This window comes from Sceloporus undulatus, chromosome 2 (assembly GCF_019175285.1).
Source record: "Sceloporus undulatus isolate JIND9_A2432 ecotype Alabama chromosome 2, SceUnd_v1.1, whole genome shotgun sequence".
Lineage (NCBI taxonomy): Eukaryota > Metazoa > Chordata > Lepidosauria > Squamata > Phrynosomatidae > Sceloporus > Sceloporus undulatus.
In genome coordinates, this window is record NC_056523.1 from 59,964,514 (window position 1) to 59,989,257 (window position 24,744).

The window sequence follows — 24,744 nt, forward strand, 5'->3', positions numbered from 1 at the left end:
AGTAATTAATGTTAAATAAGCAACCAGGTTAAAACATCAGACAAGGTAACACAGTTAAAACTATGTACATTCATCCTTTAAAAAGTAACAAGCTTAAGCCCAAAAGGCTTTAACAAAGGTTTTTAATAAATATTGTATATGTTATACTTGTTTTGGAAGCACACATGGGAGGAACTGTTTATAATATATTTCTCTCTGGAGGATTGGTTTATGAACATCTTTAAGATTCCAAGAGATCCTAAACTCATATGCATTATAGTCCTCAATGGGCTTGTCTACATCAGTAAAAAAAATATCATGCTAACTCTGAAGCCAATGCCAGAAATTCTGGTGAGGTATGGCTACTTCTTGGGAGGACCCATGTTCTTCTTTCTGCACTTTGTTCTGAACGAAGCAAAATTGGAATAAATCCCACTGTTTTCCAGAAACCTTGGAGTGACCTCAGGTTGTTTTCACATGTGGAAACATTCAGCCCAAACCAGATGTCCACACAGCAATAGCCATGCTATCCCCCTTTCCTGCAGTGAGTAGTTCATTGAAAGGGGGTGGATTTTTCTTTTCTTTTTTGGAGACACCGCTACCACTTCATCACTTCCCCATATAAAGCCTTTCTGTTGCACCACTACTTCTGCTGAGAACAGAAATGGGTGCCCAGATGACCTATTGATCCAGGTGTTTGTTTCTGCCCTAAGCAGAAGCAGCAGTACACTAGACAGGCTTTACATGGAGCTCCTGCCTGCAAAGTAGCAGTGATAGTGGCTCAGGGGACCAGTCAGTTGGGCTGATAATTTGACCTAGCGTGTGCAGTCGCCATCGTATTCAGTCCAGGGATGGTCTGAGGTATAATGCTCCAGACCAGCCCCAGATTATGCGGCTGATGTAGAAGTGCCCATTATCATCATAAAGGGAAATCGATATTGGGTTTTAAAAAACTGACATGTGGACCACATGAGTAAAATGCTTCTCAAAGTCCAGTTTCCCTGTTTACATGAAGTAAACACCCACAATCCAAAATGGATTGCACTCACCTGAATATGATTCACAAAATAACCCTCATAAAACTTTCCAAAGAAGGGTTTTCTTCTCTAAGGCTATGATCATCAGCTGTAAGTCATATATCTAGCAATAGCAAGTACATTTCTATACCACTTACCAATGTACTAAGCGGTTTACAAAGTGTAAGCTAATTGCCCCCAATAAGCTGGGTATTCATTTTAGTGAACAACAGAAGGATGCCAGGCTGAGTTGATCCAGAGCCCCTGGCTGGTATTGAACTCACAATCTTGTGGTTTGTGAGTGAGTGCAGCATAGGCATATAACCACTGTGCCACTTGGGCTCCTTGGGGTGCTCTACATGAAATGCATGAATTATCAAAGCCAAACAGGCTGAGTTACAGCTAAAAGGAGCATGTTTGTTCATCTTGGTATTGTTCTTATCTCTCCTTAGCTGTGGATAAATGAATATATGTGCCAAACTTTGCAATGCCCTAGGTACATCTGCTTTTCCTAAAGTAGTTAATGTATAATAGTATGAGAAGGGAGCTTTTACTTCTTGACCAGTATGTATACAAAGAAGTCCTGTGTTTTTTCCTTGGCTGACCTCACTAAACCTTCTCAGAGAACTATGAGCAAGTCTATGTGGGAGTAGTTAGGACAGTAATTTTATTTGAAGCACGTTTCTGATTTTCAGCCACCTCAGTAAATTTAAGACACCTCACATAAGGTGATTCCTTAAAGAAGGTCTATATAATTGTGGAGATTCACCCAACCTTGACTACTGTAGATATAAAGGTATGGTAATTATGCTCCAACCTAACCAAAATGGTTTTCCTTTGTCTGATTCATTAGTATGGAGGGGAATAGAGAGATGGAGTAGTGAGGATGGCTATTTGGCTAGACTCCAGAGTTCAGGCTCCCTTTCCTCTGTTTGAGGCTTTGAAAATCCTGCTCCCTATCTTCCTGTCTCCTCTATAGGGGGAAAAGTGAGCTTAAATTCAGCGTCCCTCAGGGTGCCATCCTGTCCCCAGTGCTGTTTAACACATATATGGAACCCCTGGGAGAGATCATCTGGAGGCATGGGGCAGGCTGTTATTAGTATGCTGATGATATCCAATTATATCTCTCCATGCCCCAGACTGCAGTGTCAACTAAGGAAGGCATCTCCCCTCTGAATGAATGTGGTGAGGCAGTAATGGGCTGGTTGAGGAAAAACGGATTGAAGCTTAATCCAGATAAGATGGAAGTGCTTGTTGTTGGGAGCCCTAATCAGGGGTTGGAAATTTATCAACTGGTCCTGGATGGGGTCACACTTCCCCTAAAGGACTGGATTCATAGTTTGGGGATATTCCTGGATCCGTTCTCCAGATGTCAGCTCAGATAGATGTGGCGGCCAGAAGTGCCTGTTATCAGCTTCAGTTGATACACCTACCACCTTCCTGAAACTTGAAGACCTAAAAACTATGATGCACACACTGATAACCTCACGACTTGACTTTTTCAATGCACTCTACATAGGGCTGCCTTCACCCTAGAGCGGAAACTTCACCTAATTCAAAATATGGCAGCCAGGGTGGTCACTAGACGATCTAGAGGTGATCATATTACATCGATATTAAAATCCCTTCACTGGCTGCTTATTAATTTCTGGGCACAGTACAAGGTGTTGGTTATAACCTTTAAAGCCCTTTGTGGCTTGGGTACAGCCTGCCTATGGGATTGCCTTCTCCCATACAATCTGCCCTGCACATTGAGGTCCTCAAATAAAAATCTACTGCAATCAGCTAAGACTAGGTTGGCTGCAGTTACTTAGAGGACCTTCTCATCTGCTGCTCCCAAGCTATGGAATGGCCTGCCAGAGGAGATTCAATGTATCACTAGTCTGGATTACTTCAGAAAGGCAATCAAGACATATCTCTTCCGGCAGGGCTTCCCAGAGTAAAATCAATACCCTAACAATGTGACTGTGATTGATTGTTGACAAACACCTAGCTGCCTCTGCTCTGGTTATTGTTAATGACTGTTAATTATTTAATTATTAATGGTTGTTTTAATAATTGATAATTTGACTGTATTTTATTATGACTAATGGGTGGGTTAGGGGTGAATAGAGTTATAATGTTATTATATGATATTGTAATGATATTGTATTTTATTGGTTTATTTTAATGTAAGCACTTCAATCATTTGAAGGAGCAGGATATTATTATTATTATTATTATTATTATTATTATTATTATTATTAAGGATGCATGAAATCTGAAATCCCATTTTGGAGTTTAAGGAATTTAAAGAGCAATCTGTGGAATCCATAAATGCAATTGCGGTTAACTTTCCAAAAATACACTAAAATACCACTGATTACACAAAATATTGGAATATATAATTCCTTGGATCATAGCTTTAGTCAGTTTCATATTCTTTTCCTTCAATTGTTCTGCATTCATGACATGGGTTCTACTAATGAGCTACAGCCTTCTTCAGCAATTCATTCTCTTTAATAAACTACTAAGCTCCCATTATGAAACACAAATCATCTTTAGCTGAGCACCATCTGTAGTGTCTTCTAATTCAGTGCAAGCCTATCATAATGCAGAATCTTAATAATAATTGTTGCTTAGCTGGAACATGGAGCAGAAAGTGGTGAAAGATTCAATGATCAAATGGGCCCAGAACATAGGACATCCCCTAAAATTAGAACACTAGGAACATACTTGGAAGAAAAAAATGAAGTTTATGTTATGTTATGTTATGTTATGATCTAAAGGAAAACTACTATACAGTGTTACATATGTGGTATATGATATCTGAAAAATTATTCAAAATGTGTAAAAATGGAAATAACAGTTGCTGGAAATTCAGTTAGTCTGGGGACATTTTATCACATATGATGGCAGGGACAAAAGCAAAGAAATGCTAGTCAAAAATACACACACTAATATTCAAAATACTGAATATCAGATTTCCAGTGGAACCAGAACTTTATCTCCTGAGCATGACTCATACGTTGGATAATATCAGGAAACAACACTAGAGAATATGAATGTATATGGTGATGGTGATGGGAACTGCATATGCTAAAATGGGAAAGGTAAAGAAATACAAGCTACAGAAGAATGGTTAATAAAACTGTATGGTATGGTCAATTTAGATAAAGTAACAATGGTGAAGATAAGACACTAAACAAACACAGAGAAGATTGGAAAGAACTAATAATATTCTGGAGACAAAGATGGGGTCAATTATCAACACTATGTTATGAAGACATATGTATAGCAGAATGAGAATTTTTAAATTTAATCTAAACCAACTAGGAGCATGTATAAGCATATAAATAAGGTTATTTTTTTGGCTGTTGGCTACTAAAATTTTGACTCTTGTTTCATATGACTGAACTGAAACATTACATTATTTATTCAATTGTGTTTTTACACTAAAGCAATATACAAATATACACACATAGATAGAAATAATTATTCCATCAATAGGATGTGTGTGTGTGTGTGTGTGTAGGATGTGCATGTATTTATGTATCTTTGTATGGGTGGGTTTAAGTGAATTCTTACTATAAAAACTCAGGTACCAAACGGAAGAAAATGCCATGCTAGAAATTGTAGGGTAACAGAAGAGAATGATCTGAATATTGTAAGGGGACTTATAAATGTATAGGACTAACCAACAGTGATGGAAGGACATCAACAGAGATTTAATAATTGGAAGAGAATACAACAAAGAAATTAAAAGACATACAATATGAGTGCTGTATTATTCATTATAGGGAATGTGGTAGCTTAGTGGTTAAGACACCAATTCTCATGACTGATAAATCAGAAGGTTGGCAGTTCGAGGCCTGAGTGTTGCATGATGGGGTGAGCTCCTATCACTAGCCACAGCTTCTGCCAACCTAGCAGTTTGAAAGCATGCAAATGCAAGTATATAAATAGGTACCATTTCGATGAGAAGGTAACAGCATTCTGTGCAGTCATGCTGCTCACATGAACACCAAAGCAGTGACCACCATATAACCATCAAAGATCCAGCATTGTCCAAGCAGACAACGCTGGTGCTTTGACTTAGTAACAGAGATGAGCACCGCTCCCTACAGTCGGTTACAAATAGACATTCATGTCAAGGGACTGCCTTCACCTTTTCCTTTATTATTCATTTTGGATATTAATTGTATATTTTGTGAAGTCGAAGACTTTCATGGCCAGCATCCATAGTTTTTTGTGAGTTTTTCAGGCTATGTGGCCATGTTCTAGAAGAGTTTATTCCTAACATTTTGCCAGCATCTGTGGCTGGCATCTTCAGAGAATGTTGGCTCTCTTCTATGCCAACATTTTCTGAAGATGCCAGCCACAGATGCTAGCGAAACCTCAGGAATAAACTCTTCTAGAATGTGGCCACATAGCCTGAAAAACCCACAAAAAAAACCACACCCTATTTTGTGTATTCTGATTAATCTTTTGTATGTGAATTTAAAAAATATATATCAATAAATATACTAAATAAAATAAAATAAAGCAGAATCTTAAGTGTCCAGGATGTCCAAGACCTGCTGAGCTAACAGTAAGCCAACTTAAGTTGAGCTGAATCCAAACTAGTTTCATCCCACATAGGATTGTCTTTGCTCTGGTCTAATTTTGTGCCAGCACTTTGGCTGTTCCCCAGGGCTGGTTCTAACTTGGCTCCTCTCTCACCCTGCCTCTTTTACTCAGGGACGTAGCCAAGGGGAGGGGGTCCTTGGGGTCCAGACCCCCCTTCCGTTAAATACAATTAATGTTGTGTGCTGTTGTGCCCAAGCCCCATTATAATGATGACACTTAGTCTGGACCCCCCCCTTCCCAAAATACTGGCTACGTCCCTGTTTTACTCTCTCTTTTCAGCAATTCTGCTGGAAAATCTTAGCCAGAAGATCTCTGAAATAAGCCAGTTAAAGAGAGATTCTGCCAGCTGAAGGTCATTTCTACCTGCAAACACTTGATCCTCTCCTTTTAAGTCAGTGCACCTTTGAACTAGAGTTGCACTGCTATGTGGATCATGTTGTACTGAGCAAAGGCAGAGGTTGCAAAATGTTACCTCCTTATTGCTTGTCCTCTTTCAGCTAATAAAATGCTACTGTTATTTTTTAATTTTTATTTGTTTTGTTTTTGTAAAAATTCCACATACAACATTACTATGGCACACCTGGAACACTTTAAAATATTTTATCCTGGCCAGTGTATTGTTAATTTAATATGAATTTTATATTTCAATCAAAGCCTTTCCCCCAGGTTTCAGCCCTGGATGGAATTAACACTTTGTTTTTAGGGCAATATTGTTAATTTAACGCTTGACTTAGAAATTACTTCAAAGCAAAATGAGAAAAAAATCTTATTACAGAAATCTTTCTTCCTGCACTGATAATCTGACCTTATATTTTAACTGAGACTCCACAAAAATGAGTGCATTGTTTAACAGTTCTTTTTGTAATTCAATCATCTAGTTCATCAATTTTAGATAGATTTTTCAATGAGTTACCCATGAAAGCCATGAATGATTTTTTTTTACATTATCTTTTTATGTTTATACTTTAGGAAGTTCTGCATTGGCCTTTTGTGTGCCATTTATTCATGAATATATTTAGAAAAGAAATTATTGGAGGATGAAATGAACTCAGTATAAACCAGACAAATAAGCCATCTAACTGTATCATGAGATAGTTTTCACTGCCCAGTTACATACTTTAAGAGTTAATAGAATTTTTAATTATGATCATGTGTACTGACTATCATTCCTATTACATTTAATGAGAATTCTAGATATAATTCTCTGCTTAATGTTTTTGAAAAATAATCTAAACTATTGCAAAAGAATGCAGAAAGATTAGTTTACCATCTAATGCAGTGGTTCCCAAGCCTTGGTCCTTCAACTGTTTTGGACCCTAGCTCCCAGAATTCCTAACTGTTGACCAAGCTGGCTATGGCTTCTGGGGGCTGAAATGCAAAATATATGAATGATGAACATTTGAGTACTGATGTAATATATTGGAAGACAGAAGTGTTTTCAATAATGTAAGGTAGGGTGAGCATTACTGAAAAATTGCATCATTCAGGGCATAATATCCCTATCTTAATGCCAAGGAGAGCTCAGATGACAATGTGACAGGAGGATCACATTAAAGGACTATTCATTTGGAACAAGTCTTACATGCAGAAGCCAGTGGTTCAATCTCTGGCACCTCCATGGAGAGTGGAGAAGGAATCCCTCTGAAACAGGAATGTATAGAGTATTTGGAAACTTTCTCATCTTAGATAAAAAGAAAAAAAAGGGGGGGGCAACTTGATACATCACACGTTGCTGAGAAAATAGGCAATGGCTGTGAGATTTTTACTTTGTTTTATTGTGTTTTATTTTACTGCACTGCATTTTTGAACCTTTTTTGTAAAAAGCCAATGTTTGTAGAAAAACAGGTTTTGAAAGGGAAAATAATTCACTTGTACTTGAACAATAAACAATATTTTCCTAAGAACAGAGTATATTTTGTACATTTTAAACACATTTTTTTCTGCCTGAGGAAACAATTTTTTTCATGAAAAAATCTTTAAGTGATAAAAAAGTAATTCAAACATACACACACACACACACACACACCTCTTATTCAGCAGGGAAATTTTTTTAAAAAATTATTTCTTCTTGAATGCAATAATGAAATAATTAATGAGTTGATATACAGCAGGTAAGAAAGAAGTGTAGAGAAAAGAGGAAAATGGATCGTAGAGAGCAAGGGAAAGGGAGTAGACCTTCCTATTTTTTGCCTTGATCTCATCCACTGCTGCTTCAGATCCACTCTGCTAGCACATGGCCTCTGACAGATTATTCCTCAAGGAATATAGCCCTCAACAGAATAAAGGCTGCCCACATTTGTTGTAATATATATTGATATAGATAGACCAATGATCTAGCTTCATATAAGGCTTTCAGTTCCTGCCACAGAGAGGAGAAGGAGAAAAGGTGCTGGGCAGCCATTTTGAGTGGTGAGTGATTTTTTTTAAAAAAAACTCTGGGAGAGTGTGCTTGTTGCTGAGGGATTGGAGCTTCTGTGAGTGAATTTTGTTCATCCAAAGAAATCTACAGCAGAGGCAGCAGGTGAGAACCAAACCTTGAGTCAGAACCTTGCCTTTAAGTACAAGCTAGCACCATGGGACATTCCTATAAAGTTATATTCCCGGTAGATTGAGCTCGCTGCCAGAGACTAGTGAAAAGGCCAGGTCATCAGGGGCCTTAACGTTGGTGTTTACCAGAGGAATTTTTGAGGAGGAAGCCCACAGTCCTGTTTCAATCATTACTAAAGACTTCACAGTATGGACAGTGATGGAACTGCTGCAGTCACATGCAACTCTTGTGGGATGTTTGTCTTCTTGCCTACAGAAGTGAAGAACTTCACATGCACCAAGTGCAAGTTGGTAGCACTCTTGGAGGAGAAAGTACAGCAATTGGAGACCAGAGTAGCTACACTCAGCATATTAGGGAGCAAGAGGATTTCCTGGACAGAACAGAACTAACGATCTTGGATGAGTACCATGCAGAGGAAGGTGCTGGGGTGGAGGAGGTCACATCACATACACAGGAGGCAGACAGCTAGAGGAATGTCACACAGAGAAGTAGGCCAAGAAGGGATTGTTCTGGGAGCTTGCAGCCAAAGAATCGATTTGAAGCTCTTTCCCTTATCAAGGAGGACGAGGAAGAGCAGCATGGACATACAGAGCAGGGGAGCTTGAGAGTTCCACCAGAGGGAACAGTCGCTGCTAAGCCTTGCAGGAGGCGTGTGGTTGTAGTGGGAGACTCCTTGCTGAGGGGTACAGATGCAGTGATTTGTAGGCCTGACAAGATGTCTCGAGAATTGTGTTGTCTCCCCAGCGAAAAGATCCGTGATGTGACAGATAGGCTGACAAGACTGGTCAAGCTTACTGACCAATAGCCCCTCCTTTTGGTCCATGTGGGAACCAATGATACTGCAAGACACAGCCTTCAGAACATCAGAAGGGATTACAAGACTCTTGGTAGGAAGCTGAAAGAAATGGATGCACAAGTTGTCATCTTGTCTCTTCTGCCAGTTGAAAGACACGGTCCAGGAAGGGAGAGGAAAATAGTGGATGTGAACAACCAGCTCCACAGATGGTTCCGTTGAGAACGATTTGGATTCTTCGATCATGGGCTGCGGTTCTGTGAGGAGGGACTTCTTGCAACGGACAGGTTGCATCTCACGCCAGTTGGAAGAAATGTTTTTGCCAACAGTCTCAAGAATTTGATCAGGAGGGCTTTAAACTGAGTTTCATGGGGGAGGGAGACAATATTAAGGAAAGGCAAAAGGGCTGGAGAAAATAATCAAACTGACATAGAGGAAACAAGACAAATAGTGCAAGGACCCAACAGTGGGAGGCAAAAAACCTTGCACAGGCAGCAAGTAAAGGGAACCCATGGTCTGCGATGTCTCTACACTAATGCACAGACCATGGGAAATAAGATGAACTCGAACTCCTAGTACAACAAAGCAAACATGATATAATAGGCATCACTGAAACCTGGTGGGATGAGTCTCATAAGTGGAATGTAGAAATAGAGGGTTATAACCTTTTAAAGAGAAATAGGCCAAACAGGAAAGGAGGAGGAATAGCACTATATGTCAGAGATATTTACACCAGTGAAGAGATCCAGGACATCAATACTGGCAGCCAGGTGGAGAGCATCTGGATAAAAATTAAAGGGGAGGGAAACAACAAGGGCGTTATGGTGGGAGTCTACTACAAACCCCCCAGTCAGATGGAGAAATTGGATGACGTCTTTCTAGAATAGATGACCACACACTCAGGAAGGAGAGATGTAGTAGTGATGGGTGACTTCAACTATCCTGATATTTGCTGGAAGTCAAAATCAGCCAAATCCTCAAGGTCTAGCAAATTCCTCACTTGCCTCGAAGACAATTTCATTGTCCAAAAGGTGGAAGAGGCAACAAGGGGGTCAGCTATTTTAGATCTGATCCTAACCAACAAGGATGACTTGGTTAATGGGGTGCAAGTGGTGGGATCCTTAGGTGGAAGTGACCATGTTCTCCTGGAGTTTGTTATACAGTGGAAAGGAGAAGCCAGGCATAGTCAGACACGCATTCTAGATTTTAGGAGAGCAGATTTCAGTAAACTTAGAAAAGTATTGAGGGTGATCCCGTTTTCAGAAATACTAAAAGAGAAGGGAGTTCAGTATAGATGGGAGTTTCAAACAGTTCCAGTGAGAAAGAAAAATGGAGGTGTCTCAAGAAACCAGGATGGATGACTAAGGAACTTTCAACTGAGCTAAGTTTGAAACGGAACATGTATAAGAAATGGAAAAAGGGGGAAATCACGAAAAAGTAATTCAAAGAAATAGCAGACATGTGTAGGGGTGAAGTCAGAAAAGCTAAAGCGCAGAATGAACTCAGGCTTGCTAGAGAGGTTAAAAAGAATAAAAAGGGATTTTTTGGATATGTCCACAGCAAAAGGAAGAAGAAGGAAATGGTAGGGCTGCTACGTGGAGAAGGTGGCAAAATGCTAACAGAAGACAGAGGTTGTCACCATCTTCAAAAAGGGAAAAAAAGAGGATCCCAACCATTATCGTCCAGTTAGTCTTACCTCAATCCCAGGAAAGATTCTCGAGCAGATCATTAAACAGAGAGTCTGTGAACATCTAGAAGGCAATGCCATAATCACAAAAAGTCAACATGGGTTTCAGAGAAAGAAGTCATGCCAGACAAATCTGATCTCTTTCTTTGATAAAATTACCAGCTTGGTAGATGAAGGGAATGCTGTGGATATAGTATATCTTGATTTCAGTAAGGCCTTTGACAAGGTTTCCCATGACAATTTTAGGCTGAATCAATAAAAGTATAGTGTCTAGATAAAGAGAAGTAATAGTGCCACTATATTCTGCTTTGGTCAGGCCCCACCTGAAATACTGTGTCCAGTTCTGGGCACCACAATTCAAAAAGGACATTGAGAAACTGGAGCATGTCCAAAAGAGGGTGACTAGAATGATGAAGGTTCTGGAAAGCATGCCCTATGAGGAATGACTTAGGGAGCTGGGGATGTTTAGCCTGGAGAAAAAAAGGTTAAGAGGTGATATGATAGCCATGTTTAAATATTTGAAGGGATGTCATATTGAGGAGGGAGCGAGCTTGTTTTCTGCTGCTCCAGAGAACAGGATCTGGAACAATGGATGCAAGCTGCAGGAAAAGAGATTCCACCTCAACATTAGGAGGAACTTCCTGACAGTAAGGGCTGTTTGACAGTGGAACACACTCCCTCAGAATGTAGTGGAGTCTCCTTCATTGGAGGTCTTTAAACAGAGGTTGGTGGCCATCTGTCAGGAATACTTTGATTTAGATTTCCTGCATGGCAGAGGGGTTTGACTGGATGGCCCTTGTGGTCTCTTCCAAATCTACGATTCTGTGATTCTTTCATGTTCATACAACAACACATTCCTCTGCTGAACTGTTCATTTGCCTCTTACTGACAGAGCAACCAAATATTCTGAATGAGACATGCATCGCCATTCTACTTCTCATGCTTAACTATCTATCAGTATTCAGGGATACCAGGATTAAAGATCACTTGGACAGCCAAAAAGACAAACAAATGGGTTCTAGAACAGATCACGCCTGAATTCTCCCTGGAAGCCAAGATGACTAAACTGAGATTGTGATACTTTGGCCACATCATGAAAAGAGATGATTTACTAGAAAAAATGCTAGGAAGGGTCAAGGGCAATAGAATGACCACATACCATCTGGATAGACTCAGTCAAGGAGGCCATGGCCATGAGCCTGCAGGACCTGAGCAGGACAGCTGAGGACAGAGAGGCTTGAAGTTGCCTCATTTACAGGGTCACCATGAGTCGAGGTTAACTCGAGGGTAGTTAACAACAACAATTCAAATCTTACGGCACCTCAAATTTGACCTCTTCTTACTTCTTTTGCAATGAAGAAAATGAATTATGTTTGGAACAGCTGTCATTTTTTAAAAGAAAATACATAGCAAGAAGCTAGGTATACCTGGGTACAGAAATAAAACTAGGGGAATGATATTTTGAGACTAATATCCTGGGAGAATGCCCTTGCTGTGGGTCCTCTGTCTGCAATTTACTTCTCCAATGGTTGGCATCTCATGAAATTCTGCTCCCTGCCACAATCATCAACATAAATGAACAGGAAAAAGGGACAAAAGAAAGCTTTTTGTGTTACACCACTTGAAAACAGAGGCATACAAGGCAGAAAAGGCCTGCTGTGTAGAAATCACATCTTTTATTGAATTTAGGCCTTCCCTTCTAAAAACAACCAGGGATTAAACTCTTTTGTATAAGGAGATTATATAATTGATCCAAAATACAAGCACTGATATTCACTGATTACCAATATTTGAAATCCATTTAAATATTTAAGACAGTTTTTATAACTGCATCCCTCCACTGCTGCTGCCAGAACTCACTGATCTAGAAGAGGCTTCTGTGAGGAGAAACAACAGAGTCTGGTAAATTTGTTAATTCCTGTCTCTGCAGGACTTTGGCGAACAATTTGTGAAGGAGAATGCAGGGCTGCAGAAGCAAGGGGCAATCAGTAAAAAAATAATTTAATTTTTTTTTTAAAGATACAATAGTAATCCATTGTTATGTACAGGGCTTGAAGTTAATTCTAATATTACATAAACTATATACTAAGTTCCTAGTCATAATGCATTTTCATATATAATTACTTCTCCGATTGCTAACAAGTTTTCTATGTACCTTACAATTTTAATCTTTTTTATTACATCCCAAATCACCTTACCCTTTCCCTTCCCTCCCTTCCACCCTTAAACAATTATTATTATTATTTTTTGCTTGACTTGTATCTCGAGCAATATTATAATTGTATTCTTACTACTGGTGGTCGTTACCGACTTTTGGTTAATATTGGTTTGTGATTTGTTACAGGTATGTTATATCATACCTCTTACATCTCTTACTACAATACTTGGAGTTGTTGTTTATAGTTGGAACATATAATAGATCATACTTAGTATACAAGAAAGGTCGCATATATAAATAAAATTTTGTTGTTATTTAAAGCCTACAACTGTTTTTTCATATATTCTTTCTGAGAGATCCAAAGGGCTACTAATACAAGATCTTATATCCAAATTTTGTTACAAAATTCTTTAAGCCGGGTCCAATCATCCTCAGAGTCGTCTATCCATTTCCCTCTTAAATACATTGTAAGTTTATCCAATTCTAACATTTCCAGACTTTTCATAAGCCAATCATCTATGGAAGGAACTTCTTTATCTTTCCATTTCTGCGCGTAAACCATCCTTGCTGCTGTTACTAAATAGAGGATAAATTTTAAGTGTTTCCTGTCCTCTTTACTTTCCACCATATTCAAAAGAAATAATTCAGGTTCAAATTTTATTTGTCTTTTAAGCACTTTTGAAATTATCATATGTATTTTCCTCCAAAATATTTTTGCTTTGGGACATAGCCACCACATATGATAAAATGTTCCTTGATTAGCCATACATTTCCAGCATCTTCCTTCCTTTCCTTTGTTGATTCTTGCCAGTTTACATGGGGTTAAATACCAGCGATGCACCATCTTGTATAAATTCACCTTCATGTCCATAGACAGAGTTATTTTAAGATCTCTTCCCCATACTCTTTCCCATGCATTTAAATTTATAGTGTGACCTATGTTTCTTGCCCATTTTATTGTGCATTCCTTAATAGTTTCTTGTTCCATCTCTCTAAAAAGAAATAGTTTATATAATTTAGAAATCATACCTTTCTCTGGTTTAAAAATAATTTCATCCAATTCATTATTTTTGATCATAAACCCATATTGTTTTCCATCCACCAAGAACTTTTCCTTTAACTGCAAATAAGGGAACCATGGGCAATTAATACCTTCCTCAGCCAACTCCATGCTAGATTTCAATAAAGGTCTGTTGTTCTGCCATTTAATTAACTCTTTATATTTTAGAGGAGTGGTGGATTCTAAGGGAAGAGTTATGTTCCAAGCCTCCTGGGGTGACAACCAAGTAGGTACTTGATTATAGAATGTTTGTTTTACTTTCTTCCAAACGTTTATTAATGATTTCCTGATGGCATGGTCTTCAAACTGACGGTTCACCTCGACTCTCTTATACCATAGATATCCATGCCATCCATATAATTTATTAAATCCTTTTAGGTTTAACAGTGGTTTTTCTGATATTCTAATCCAGGGAATTAGCCATATCATAGTACACGCATAGTAATATAACCTCAAGTCTGGAATCCTGAGTCCACCTCTTTCCTTGGCTTCTTTCATAATTTTCCATTTAATTCTAGGTTTTTTCCCTTGCCAAATATATTTCGAAATTTCTTTCTCCCAAATTTTGAAAACTCTTTCGTTTTGAATTATTGGAAGATTTTGAAACAAGAACAGGAGTTTTGGTAATACAGCCATTTTTATAGTTTCTATTCGACCCATTAATGATAACTGTAATCTTCCCCATCTTGAGAGATCTTCCTTTATCTCCTTCCATAAATTAGAGTAATTTAGATCAAAAAGTTCCGAATTCTTTTTTGAAAGGAAAACGCCTAAATATTTCACTTTTTTAGATATTTGACATCCTGTTATACTTTCCAGTTTTACTGTATCGGCTTCTTTCAAATTTAGAGTCAAAATGTTTGATTTTGTTCTGTTTAATTTTAGGCCCGCAAATTTACCAAATTCTTGGATAACTGAAAAAGCTGTCTGTATGGTTCTCAGCGGTTCTTCTACTATCAACGCCAAATCGTCTGCATATCCTCTGATTTTATATTCCATTTTTTTCCATTTGAGTCCCTTTATTTCTTTATTATTTCTAATGTTGTTCAGTAAAATTTCAATTATGGTTATAAATAACAATGGTGAGAGGGGACACCCTTGTCTAGTACCTTTTGAAATTTTGCACAAATTCGTTAATTCTCCATTTATGATAATTTGAGCGGTTTGCGACTTATATATTTCTTTGATCCATGTTAAGAAATTTGATCCTACCTCCATCTTTTCTAATACCATTATCATGAAGTTCCAGTTAATCGAATCGAATGCTTTCTCCATGTCCAAAAACAGAATTGCTGCTTTTGAGCTAGGATTTTTATCATAATACTCGATTACATCAATCATTGTACGAATGTTTTGGTTTAGATGTCTATCTGGCAAGAATCCACATTGATCTTTGTTAATTATTGTTTTTAATATTCCTTTTAGTCTATTTGCCAAAATAGAAACAAATATTTTGTAATCTTGATTTAATAACGAAATGGGTCTGTAATTTTGGGGTTCCGAATGATCTTTATTAGGCTTAGGAATAAGAGATATGTAAGCATGTTTCCACGTATTAGGTACTCCATTCTGCTTGATGGCGTTGAAGGTATTATATAGTAACGGAGTTAGTTCTTCTTGTAATTTCTTATAATAAACCGCAGAGAATCCGTCTGGACCCGGCGTTTTCCCCAATTTTGTTGCCTTTATTGATTCTATAATTTCCAACATTGTAATGTTTGCATTCAATTTCTCTTTATGGTGACTTGAGATTTTACTTAAATTAGACTTTTGAATATAAAGTTCACATTCTTTTAATAACTCCTTACTTAATTTCTCTCCTTGATATAAGTTCTGGAAGTAAAAAAAATAATTTAAAAAAGCACATCTCTACACTTTCTACTCCTAGAAATCCAAACAGTACCAAGGAGAAAAGGAAACACAGTTAGACAGCCCTAGGCTGATATATTTGGCCCCTTAAGCTGCTGTAGTATTTGAATTTATCACAGGTTGCTGGTGGATAATAAACCCTTCTTGACAGAGAATATAATTATGTTTTCCTGTTCTGTGAGTTTCGGAAACAATAATGTAGCAAGTAATTAGATTAATACAAAATATTAAAATGATAACAATAATAAATATTAATATGATTAATAACAATACATCTTTTCTGTGTGAAAAACTAATTATATTTTCCTATTATGTAGATTTTATTAAAATAATGTAGTGAGCAATTACAGATTAATAAGAAAGATACTCTCAGGTAAATGTCTACTATGTTTTAATATATCACATTTGCCTGAAGAATTTAAAAACACATATAACTGAATTCCTAACAAACATCTCATTGATAAAGAAACTGCTTAAAATTCCAAGGTCGAAATGGAAAGTAAAACATGATTACAACTCAGTGCTTCCTTGCACATTATTAATGTATGTATGCGTTTATTTACATTTATTTATTTATTTATTTATTTACATTTATTTATTCAATCCTATATGTATGATATCCAGGGTATGGTTACTGAAGTTCTGTTTCATTGCATATGGGAGGCAGGAGGTTGGGAACCCTGGGTTGCAGAGACTTGCTTTTTAAAAAACGAGGGTGAACAAGAGAGAACAAAGGAGAGAGAAAGAAACAGAGTCTAATATTTGTCATAAATCTGATGACTATCAAATCCACATGTTGTTCTGTTGGGCATGATTGTAAACACTTGGGAAATTTACACATTCTACTTTTATGAACTTATGAATGATTGTTACAATCTCCAAAAGTAATCAAGACACACTTAAGAAACTGAATGAAAAAGTTCCATCAACAAGCAGAATTTAAAATTCTCTAACATCCATCCTATAACTCAAACGTGACCATGCCTCCTAACCTCTACAGAAATCAGGTTACAGATCGCTGAACATACATCCAATTACTCAGAATTAAAACCTCATTATAAGGGCTTACTCTGTGCTAAGCAAGGCTGGCCTTATGCTTCTAATAGCCAGGAAGGGGATATCACCACCTTGTCACCAGTCTCTGTAGTCTGTCTCTGATTGAGGCAGTAAAGCTATAACTGTACCACAGCAGACTGTAAGTGGATGAGTTTGCATGACCTAATGCTTTTCCACCAAATATACAAACAAATGAACAACCTCTGAGTCCTTCATTCCACTTGCAAAAAAAGAATCGTTGTTTTTATCAGTTTGATCCCAAATTGCCATACATCAATTTGAACAGCTGAACAAAATGAAGTGCTTAGTTATAGCAATAGCAAGTACATTTCTATACCGCTTATCAGTGAGCTAACACCCCCTAAGTGTTTACAATGTGTAAGCCAATTGCCACCAGCAACCTGGGTATTCATTTTACCAAACTACAAAAGGATGGAAGGCTGAGTGGACCTTGGAGCCCTCCTCTAGGATTGAACTTACAACATTGTGGCTGTAGTATCAGCATTTAACCACTGTGCCACCAGGGCTCCTGGTGTTATACATAGTATTATACATAGAATGGAGAATTCCAGATCAGTTAAGCCAGGGGACTGTTATTACTATCAATTAATTATATAGCACCTTCAATTTACATGGCAATTGAAACAACTAAAAACAGTGGCCCCTGCCAGAAGTGTACCATAGAAAGTGTACATACACATGCACACATAGGGAAGGAAGGCTTAATAAAATAAAACTATATAATACAGTTATAAAACTAATTATCTACATAAAATATATAAAATATAATATAAAACAAAGTAACCAATGTATGCAATCAAATGTGCAGGATTACAAAACAACATTAAACTAAAATTCCAAATACTTTAGAAACTGAATTATTTTTTTCAGAGAGGAGTTGTTGTTGTTATTGTTATTATTAAACATGAACTACCATTTATTTTAATTCCATCCTCCACAATATAAAATGTTCCTGGAATGACATTAGAGCCAGGGCACTGAGGAAGGTACAAATGGTGGCTAGTATGATATCATAGTTGTTGCTGCTGCAAGAAACAGGGATCCCACCCCCAAACAAAAGAGAGAAGTTGTGCTGCAGGAATTAATATGTATCTGTACCCTTAAAATCACTGTGGATTTTTCTTCCCCCTGAAGACATTAAATGAAATAGTTCACTTGTCTCTTTTCACAAATAGTGGAGAATATCAAGACAACATTTTAGATTGTAAGCCTGAGGGCAGGGAACCGTCCAATTAAAAGATTGTATGTACAGTGCTGTGTAAATTTACAGCACTTTATAAATAAAGGTTAATAATAATAATAACAACAACAACAACAACAACAACAACAACATTTACCTTGGAGCATAAACCTGGGCATGTGTGTTTAGAGGGGGACATAGGATAGGTTCTGTTTAGGTGTTCGAATGAATGTGTTTCAACTGGTGTAGTAGAACATCTCACTGTAAACATAATCCCACTTAAGTATGTTCATTGAGCACAGTTTTGAGTACCTGTAAAAAGCTGTAAAAAACTACTCAAAGGGTTCTATCTTTTCGACTTTTTTAAAAATGGAAGAGCACTTAATCACATAAATCCAGCTATAGTCTGAAGCAGTAGAACCGAGATCCAAATCTGACACCTCTGGGTATTAGAATTCAAAGACATAGCTGTGTTAGTCTGGAAAATCAGTATGGAAAGGGTTCTTTAGTACCGTACCTTTGAGATTAACTGAAAGAAAGAACTTGGCAGCATGAGCTTTAACAGACTTGAATCTACTTCCTTAGATGCATGGCGTGGAGCATACAGGGACAGACCTATATAAGCAGGCTGGGTGTAAGAATAGCAATAGAAATGCAAAACCTTTGGCTATGGAGATGAGGTGAAAAGTTCAGTTTTAACTATGGTTGTTGAGGCACAAAGGCAGGAAGAGAAATGTTGCCTAAAGCCAGGATGAGTAGATAACCATATGAATGGTGGTGGGAGTATTGGAATGTAGCATCGGAAACACAAAGGAGAAGTGATGAACTGACCAAGAAAGCTCTGATAAGGCTATGGGGTTAGCTAGCATTAAAAAGTGTGTAGTGTGCCAGGAAACCATTGTCTCCTCTTAATCCAATGAGGTTGTGGATATATTCCAATCTTCTCTTTCCAATCTTCTTTTGTATGAGGGTGAAGCAGATGGCTGGGAAGGAGAGGCCAGAGGCTGCTCTGGGTGCAATCAGGACAGGACTGCAGCGACTGCACAGCCTGCTCCCAAAGCTCTGCTCCCAAAGCTGGCTACTGCCACAGGCCCCAAGCCACACTGGCCAGGAATCAGTTTAAACCGACTCCTTTTTGTGTAATTGGAATGTCTTCCAGTCACTTTGGGGGGCATGCATCATCTAAATGCCACACTCCCAAAGCAGCTGGAAGCAGTTTCTTGTGGCCCATGTGTTCTGGGCCATTTGTTGTTGTTGCTATTGTTGTTGTTGTTGTTGAAGGACTGCTGTTCTGAGGTCTGAAATGGAATGCCCAAGAAGACTGAAGTGTTTTGCAACCAGTTTTTGTATGTTCTCATTTCTAATGTCTTATTTGTGTCCATTTACCCTCTGGCATATGTATCACCAGGGAGCCATGGTGGCACAGTGATTAAATGCTAGTACTGCAGCCACAAGGTTGTGAGTTCGATCCTGAGGGCTCCAAGGTCAACTCAGCCTTCTATCCTTTTGTAGGGTAGTAAAATGAGTACCCAGGTTGTTGGAGGCAATTGGCTTACACATTGTAAACAACCTAGAGACTACGTAGTTCAGCATGAAGCAGTACAGAAATGTAAATGTTATTGCTATTGTTACCCTCTGGCCTGTTTGCCCAGTGTAGTGTGCTGAAGGGTACTGTTGACAGAGGATGAGCAAATGAAAGTCCTTCTAATATTATGGGTGATGTCTTTACAGTCTGTCATAACATTTCCTGAATAGATGTGTGGGCTGAGTTGGCATATGGGTTTGTAACACAATATGCTCATGAGATTCTTTCTTTCATTTAGTCTCAAAGGTATTAGAAGATCCTTTTGCATACCTCCAGGTGTGTCAGCAAACCATACCGAGCTTGGGAGAGTCACTTTTCAGATTACATTTTTTCCAAGCCCAGCTATCTTCAAGGTTTAAATTCCTAAATGGACTCTGAAAATATATGAGATAACAAAGTATATCAGTATTTTGTAAGTGGGGGAAGATGAAGGAATAGAAAGACTGAGAGTGAAAGAAGGTGAGGGAGCAGGAAAGACTAGAAATTTAGAAACTCACAGCAATTATGTTAAAAAAATCGTCGTCCCCAAGAGTGTCCAAAATGGATGACACGGTCTGCTTCGCAATTGTCAGCCGGAGTCCTTTCATGCTGCCACTGACATCAACTAAAATGACAACATCTTTGGGAGAAGTGGCTGCCTGAATGTACCTGGATCAAACAGGAGAAACATGTAAATTGGTATTTTAAGATTATAGTGCTTTACTTCCTTTGAAAGTCTTGTGGGTAACTATGACCTACCATTTTCGATTTCTGCAGTCAAATGCAATGACTCCATTTTCATCTGGCTCCCATTTTATTCCTAAAGGGAGGATGGGAAATATTTCAGTACAGTATAGCAAATCCAAGTGCATGTTATAATATTTGAATGTGAAATTCAATATTCTTACTCACTGAACAGGCTATTATTGTACATTACAAAACATGGATGTAAGTAATAATGCACAGGTGGGGCATACGCCCAGATATGTATACATAAGATTATAGCCTTACATCCATCCATCCATCCATCCATCCATCTATCTATCTATTTCACTTTTGAACCATCCTGTAATAAAAGCTCTTTGGGCATCACAATTACTTTTTAAAATATATTCTTTTTAATACAAAGAATATAAAACCAAGATATAATTGGCCAGATATAAAACCAGATTAATACTCAGCACCAGGAGAGAAGTCCTACATAACGGCACTAAAAACTTTTTATTTAAATGTCTAGAAGCTCTTAAGCTTCACTGAAACAAAAACACCATCATGTCATTTCCAAATGAGCCTTTCTGAAGAAGGATAACCACTGATAGGTTGCCACCACTGAAGAGGCCTGCTGTCACCCATCTCAGTTCCTTTTCTCAAGAAAAAATGGTAACAATTCCAATAATGTTTGGGAATCTTTCTCAACTGTCTGTATAATGGATATAAATGGCACAAAACAGATACTTTCCTTTACAGGCAACATATTTATGACATTACTCACTATTCTACAACACAGGAATTGGAAAGGGTATGAAATGGCTCCTTATGTTAATTTTGACAGTGTGCTACTCCTGCAAGCTAGCTTGTCAGTAACAAAAAATAATCATGTCTAATGTATTAAATACAGGCTGACTATCCAGCCATTTTGGTACAGATCACTTAGATTATTCCTCTATTCTTTGAATCATGAAATATATGTTAAATCAATTAATTAAAATGATAATTATGATAATACTCTCACTATTTATCCTCACTTGGTTTTTAAATCAAACTACAGGGAAAATATTAACTAATTACTAATTTAATCATGACATCAGGAATGCTATCCAAAATGACTAAGAACCACTTCAGCCAACACTAGGCTAACTGGACATATGCTGAATACAAACCCTCTCAGACTACACTACTCCCAACCTGGCAAACCTTTGTACTAGTATTGTGAATGTGTCTCAGGAGTGGAGTTTGTATAAACTTGGCTCCTTGTTCTTAGTGCTCCATCTCTTTTGGGAGCAGGGATTCCACTGGCACTTCCCATTCAGAAGAGTAATTCTGCTGGCAGATTGTGCTGTCAATAGATCTCTTAAATCAGTGAGCAGAAAAGTTTCTGCTGGCAAAGGAGCATGTCTACAAGAAGAAGAGACTTTCTGCCAATTGCCCAATTCTAACCCCTTCAGCCAGCACATCTCCATGTTAGGATTGCACTTGATAGGATATATTCACACAGTCATTTAATTTAAAAGAATTTCAATCCAGCTGGGTGCTCCCATTCATGTGGGTGTCACGTGAAGAAATAACACCTGCTTTTCTACCTTGAGAGAACCATGCTGCTTTTCAGCATTCAAGTAAGGAAAGGGCAAGTTTTAATATAATGGTCAGCAGTGTTTAAATGTTTTGCTATTGGCAGCAGCACTAAAATGCTTTAATCTATACAGGAGGGCAAGATAATGTGATAATTAAACGGTTGTGTTCTTATTATTACAGTTGGCCCTTCTTATACACCAATTTTTTATAGATGGATTCAAGCATCCATGGTTTGAAAATGTTCAAAAAAGTATAACTTTCAAATATCAAACCTTTATTTTCCATTTTTTATAAGGGACATCATTTTGCTATGTCATTATATTTAATGGCTGCTGAAAATGCTAATCAAATCCAGATCTTTGTCAAACCGCATGGAATTACTTGTATGTTTTAATACTGAGGTAAACAACTGAGGCCTGAGAAGAAAATACAATTCAAGTCCTCCATATCAATGGGAACTGATGGCTCCCATATCAGTAACCAAAGAACCCATTCAAGGTTTTAATCAAGGCTTTAAAGGAGATGAACACTATTTCTGATAGGTTCAGCACTGTGGAGAGCTCTTTTAAAGCTAGCCAATGCCAAGGAATGCATGCATGATCTTACTAAAATGGGAGCCACCTATGCCACTGGATAAGATGTTTGCAGAGAATAAGTCACATAAACTTCATCATTGGCCATGAGGCCTAGATCTGCTGGAGGCTGGATCCCAGAAACATGTATAGGACACAGTTTCCCACTCTTCTTATATGTCTTGCTCTCACACTGCACCAGTAGGCAGGGTGCCAGAAGTTCAAAAGCCAAAGGAGCAAGCAGTATCCGATTAACCAACAGTCCAAGGTCAACAGCGGTAATCTTCATCAAAGTCTATGGGTAGCAGATAAGATCAGAAACAGTCCAGAATCATAAATCATGGAGTCAGATCCTGCACTAGATGCAGGCTTGAAAAAGAAATTGAGTTTATTTCCAGCAACCAAGAGGGGGAAAGCCCTTGACTTATAATGCATACTGACTCAGCCTCACTCAATCTTCAAAATATATTTCAGTAGGGCATTTTCCTGCTGCATGTGCATAGAGTCTCACTTCACTAGCAGGGAAGATACTGTTCCAGACACTTCAGCCTTCACCTTTTTTGAAATGTTGGGGATATCTCTCCTACCTTCTCCTCTCGTGGAGCACTCAGGTGGCTGCCAGACTGAGCTGGAGCTCACAGTTGGAGATGTGGTAAGTCTGCTTCATCCTCAGAAGGCGAACTCTCAAATAGGGGCATGACAGTAAAAAATGTAAGTTGCTGTCAGAGTGAAGCATATTTTGGCTTTGCATCAGGCAGGATAATGTTTGGTGCCAGCTTTGGTTTCAATGTAGGTTTTTCAATATTCATTAAACTGCAATTAATATAGTTTCAAGTTTTGAACTAAATAGATATCGTTTTTTGGTATTCTAAATGTCATGTGAACTCACCTACAGATCAGAACAGTAAGCCACTAGCAATTTAATATTACTCATTTGAACTCAAGTTTAGTATTTAAAGCTAATAGTATTGACTAGAGCTGGAAAGAAAATTCACTATTGTTTTCTGACTCAATAAAGTTTTTTTCCTTTGACACTCAGGAAACACAATTAGAAAGAATAAGATAGAGGTGATTTTTAAAACAGTTTTTAGCTAATATCCACATATTCCAAACTCTTTCGGGAAGACATTCTCCACAGTGGTTTTCTGTTGCTGTTTCACTTTAATATATTTTTTTGGCACAAGATCTATGATTTCTGCTCAAAAAATGTGGGTTTTAGGGAGAATGCTATTTTTTGTGCAAAATCGTGGTTTTCCATCCAAAAAGCCCCCCAAAACACTGTTTTCAGAAGCACTCTGTTTGGCACACAAAGCAATTTTTGTACAAATAGCCCATATGTGGGTTTTTGAAAAACATGAGTACTTCTTCACAGAATAAGTTCCTAAAATACTTGCAGATGTTCAAGTACCGAACAAAAGCTGTACATAAGTATTTGTTGTCTCCTACAGGGGAGAAGATCTATGCAAATTGGGTATCCTTGCACGTGAGGAAACCCAATGGCAAAAAGTAGATCCTACTCTAACATGATCCTTTCTCATATACTTTATTCCACCTTTACTGGAAGAAGACAGAGGATTCATTTCAGCTTCTGATGGGCAGAGGTCCAAGCATAATAGTTTTCTGTTTGGCCCTCTCCCTTTCCTCTGAATTCTTCTGTTGACCCCAAAAAATCTGCCTTTCGTGGAACAATATGTGAAATGCTTTGGACTGCAGGAAAAAACCAGCAATTAATTCCTCCAATGAACCTTTACTTTGTAGAAAGCAGGTTTAAATCCAACATAGTCTAGAATTATGCTGAAATGATCCATTAGTTATAAATAGTTGTAAGACAACACATTAATTGTACATAATCATAAGATCTTGCCATAAACACCAATCAAAAAGAGCAAGCAAAATAAATATTTGAAAACAGATATGGTGTGACAATATTAGCTTCATGTAAGAAAACATGGAAACAGTAAAACTACTCTAAAACTAAGTTTTAATATTATTTTTAGTTATGTGCTTTTATTACCACAGCTGCAAATTCAGCACTCCTGGAGCCTTAGGTAATGTTTTCTAAATTTCTAAGTAAAATTAAAACTTCCTCTCTATTTAAAAGAAAAGGGGGGGAGGGAGGAAATGTTCCTGCAGTTAAAAAGATATCCTAAGGGTTTCAGCTGCTTCCATTGAGAAAGTCTGCTACCTAGAACAGCCTTAGAATACTAGCAAAAGCTAGTATTATCTCAGCACAGAGCAATTTAAACGTAGAATAAATTTCTCTGATGCCGCTTAAATCCATGAAACAATTATATAAGAAGTATTTTCCTGCAATAGCAAAATCTGCTGGAAAAAATTTTCT

The 24,744-nt window shown here is 37.8% G+C and overlaps 1 protein-coding gene across 2 annotated transcripts in view; it reads right to left on the reverse strand.

Annotated features, from left to right (window-relative positions):
- Window positions 1-24,744, reverse strand: part of CACNA2D3 (calcium voltage-gated channel auxiliary subunit alpha2delta 3) — a 726,617-nt gene that overhangs the window by 400,826 nt on the left and 301,047 nt on the right. For both annotated transcript variants that reach the window (XM_042453686.1, XM_042453685.1), the window contains 2 exons: window positions 20,299-20,359; window positions 20,058-20,208 (listed from right to left, as the gene is read on the reverse strand). In XM_042453686.1, the coding sequence (XP_042309620.1) occupies window positions 20,058-20,208; window positions 20,299-20,359 (212 nt within the window). The remainder of the gene's footprint in view (window positions 1-20,057; window positions 20,209-20,298; window positions 20,360-24,744) is intronic.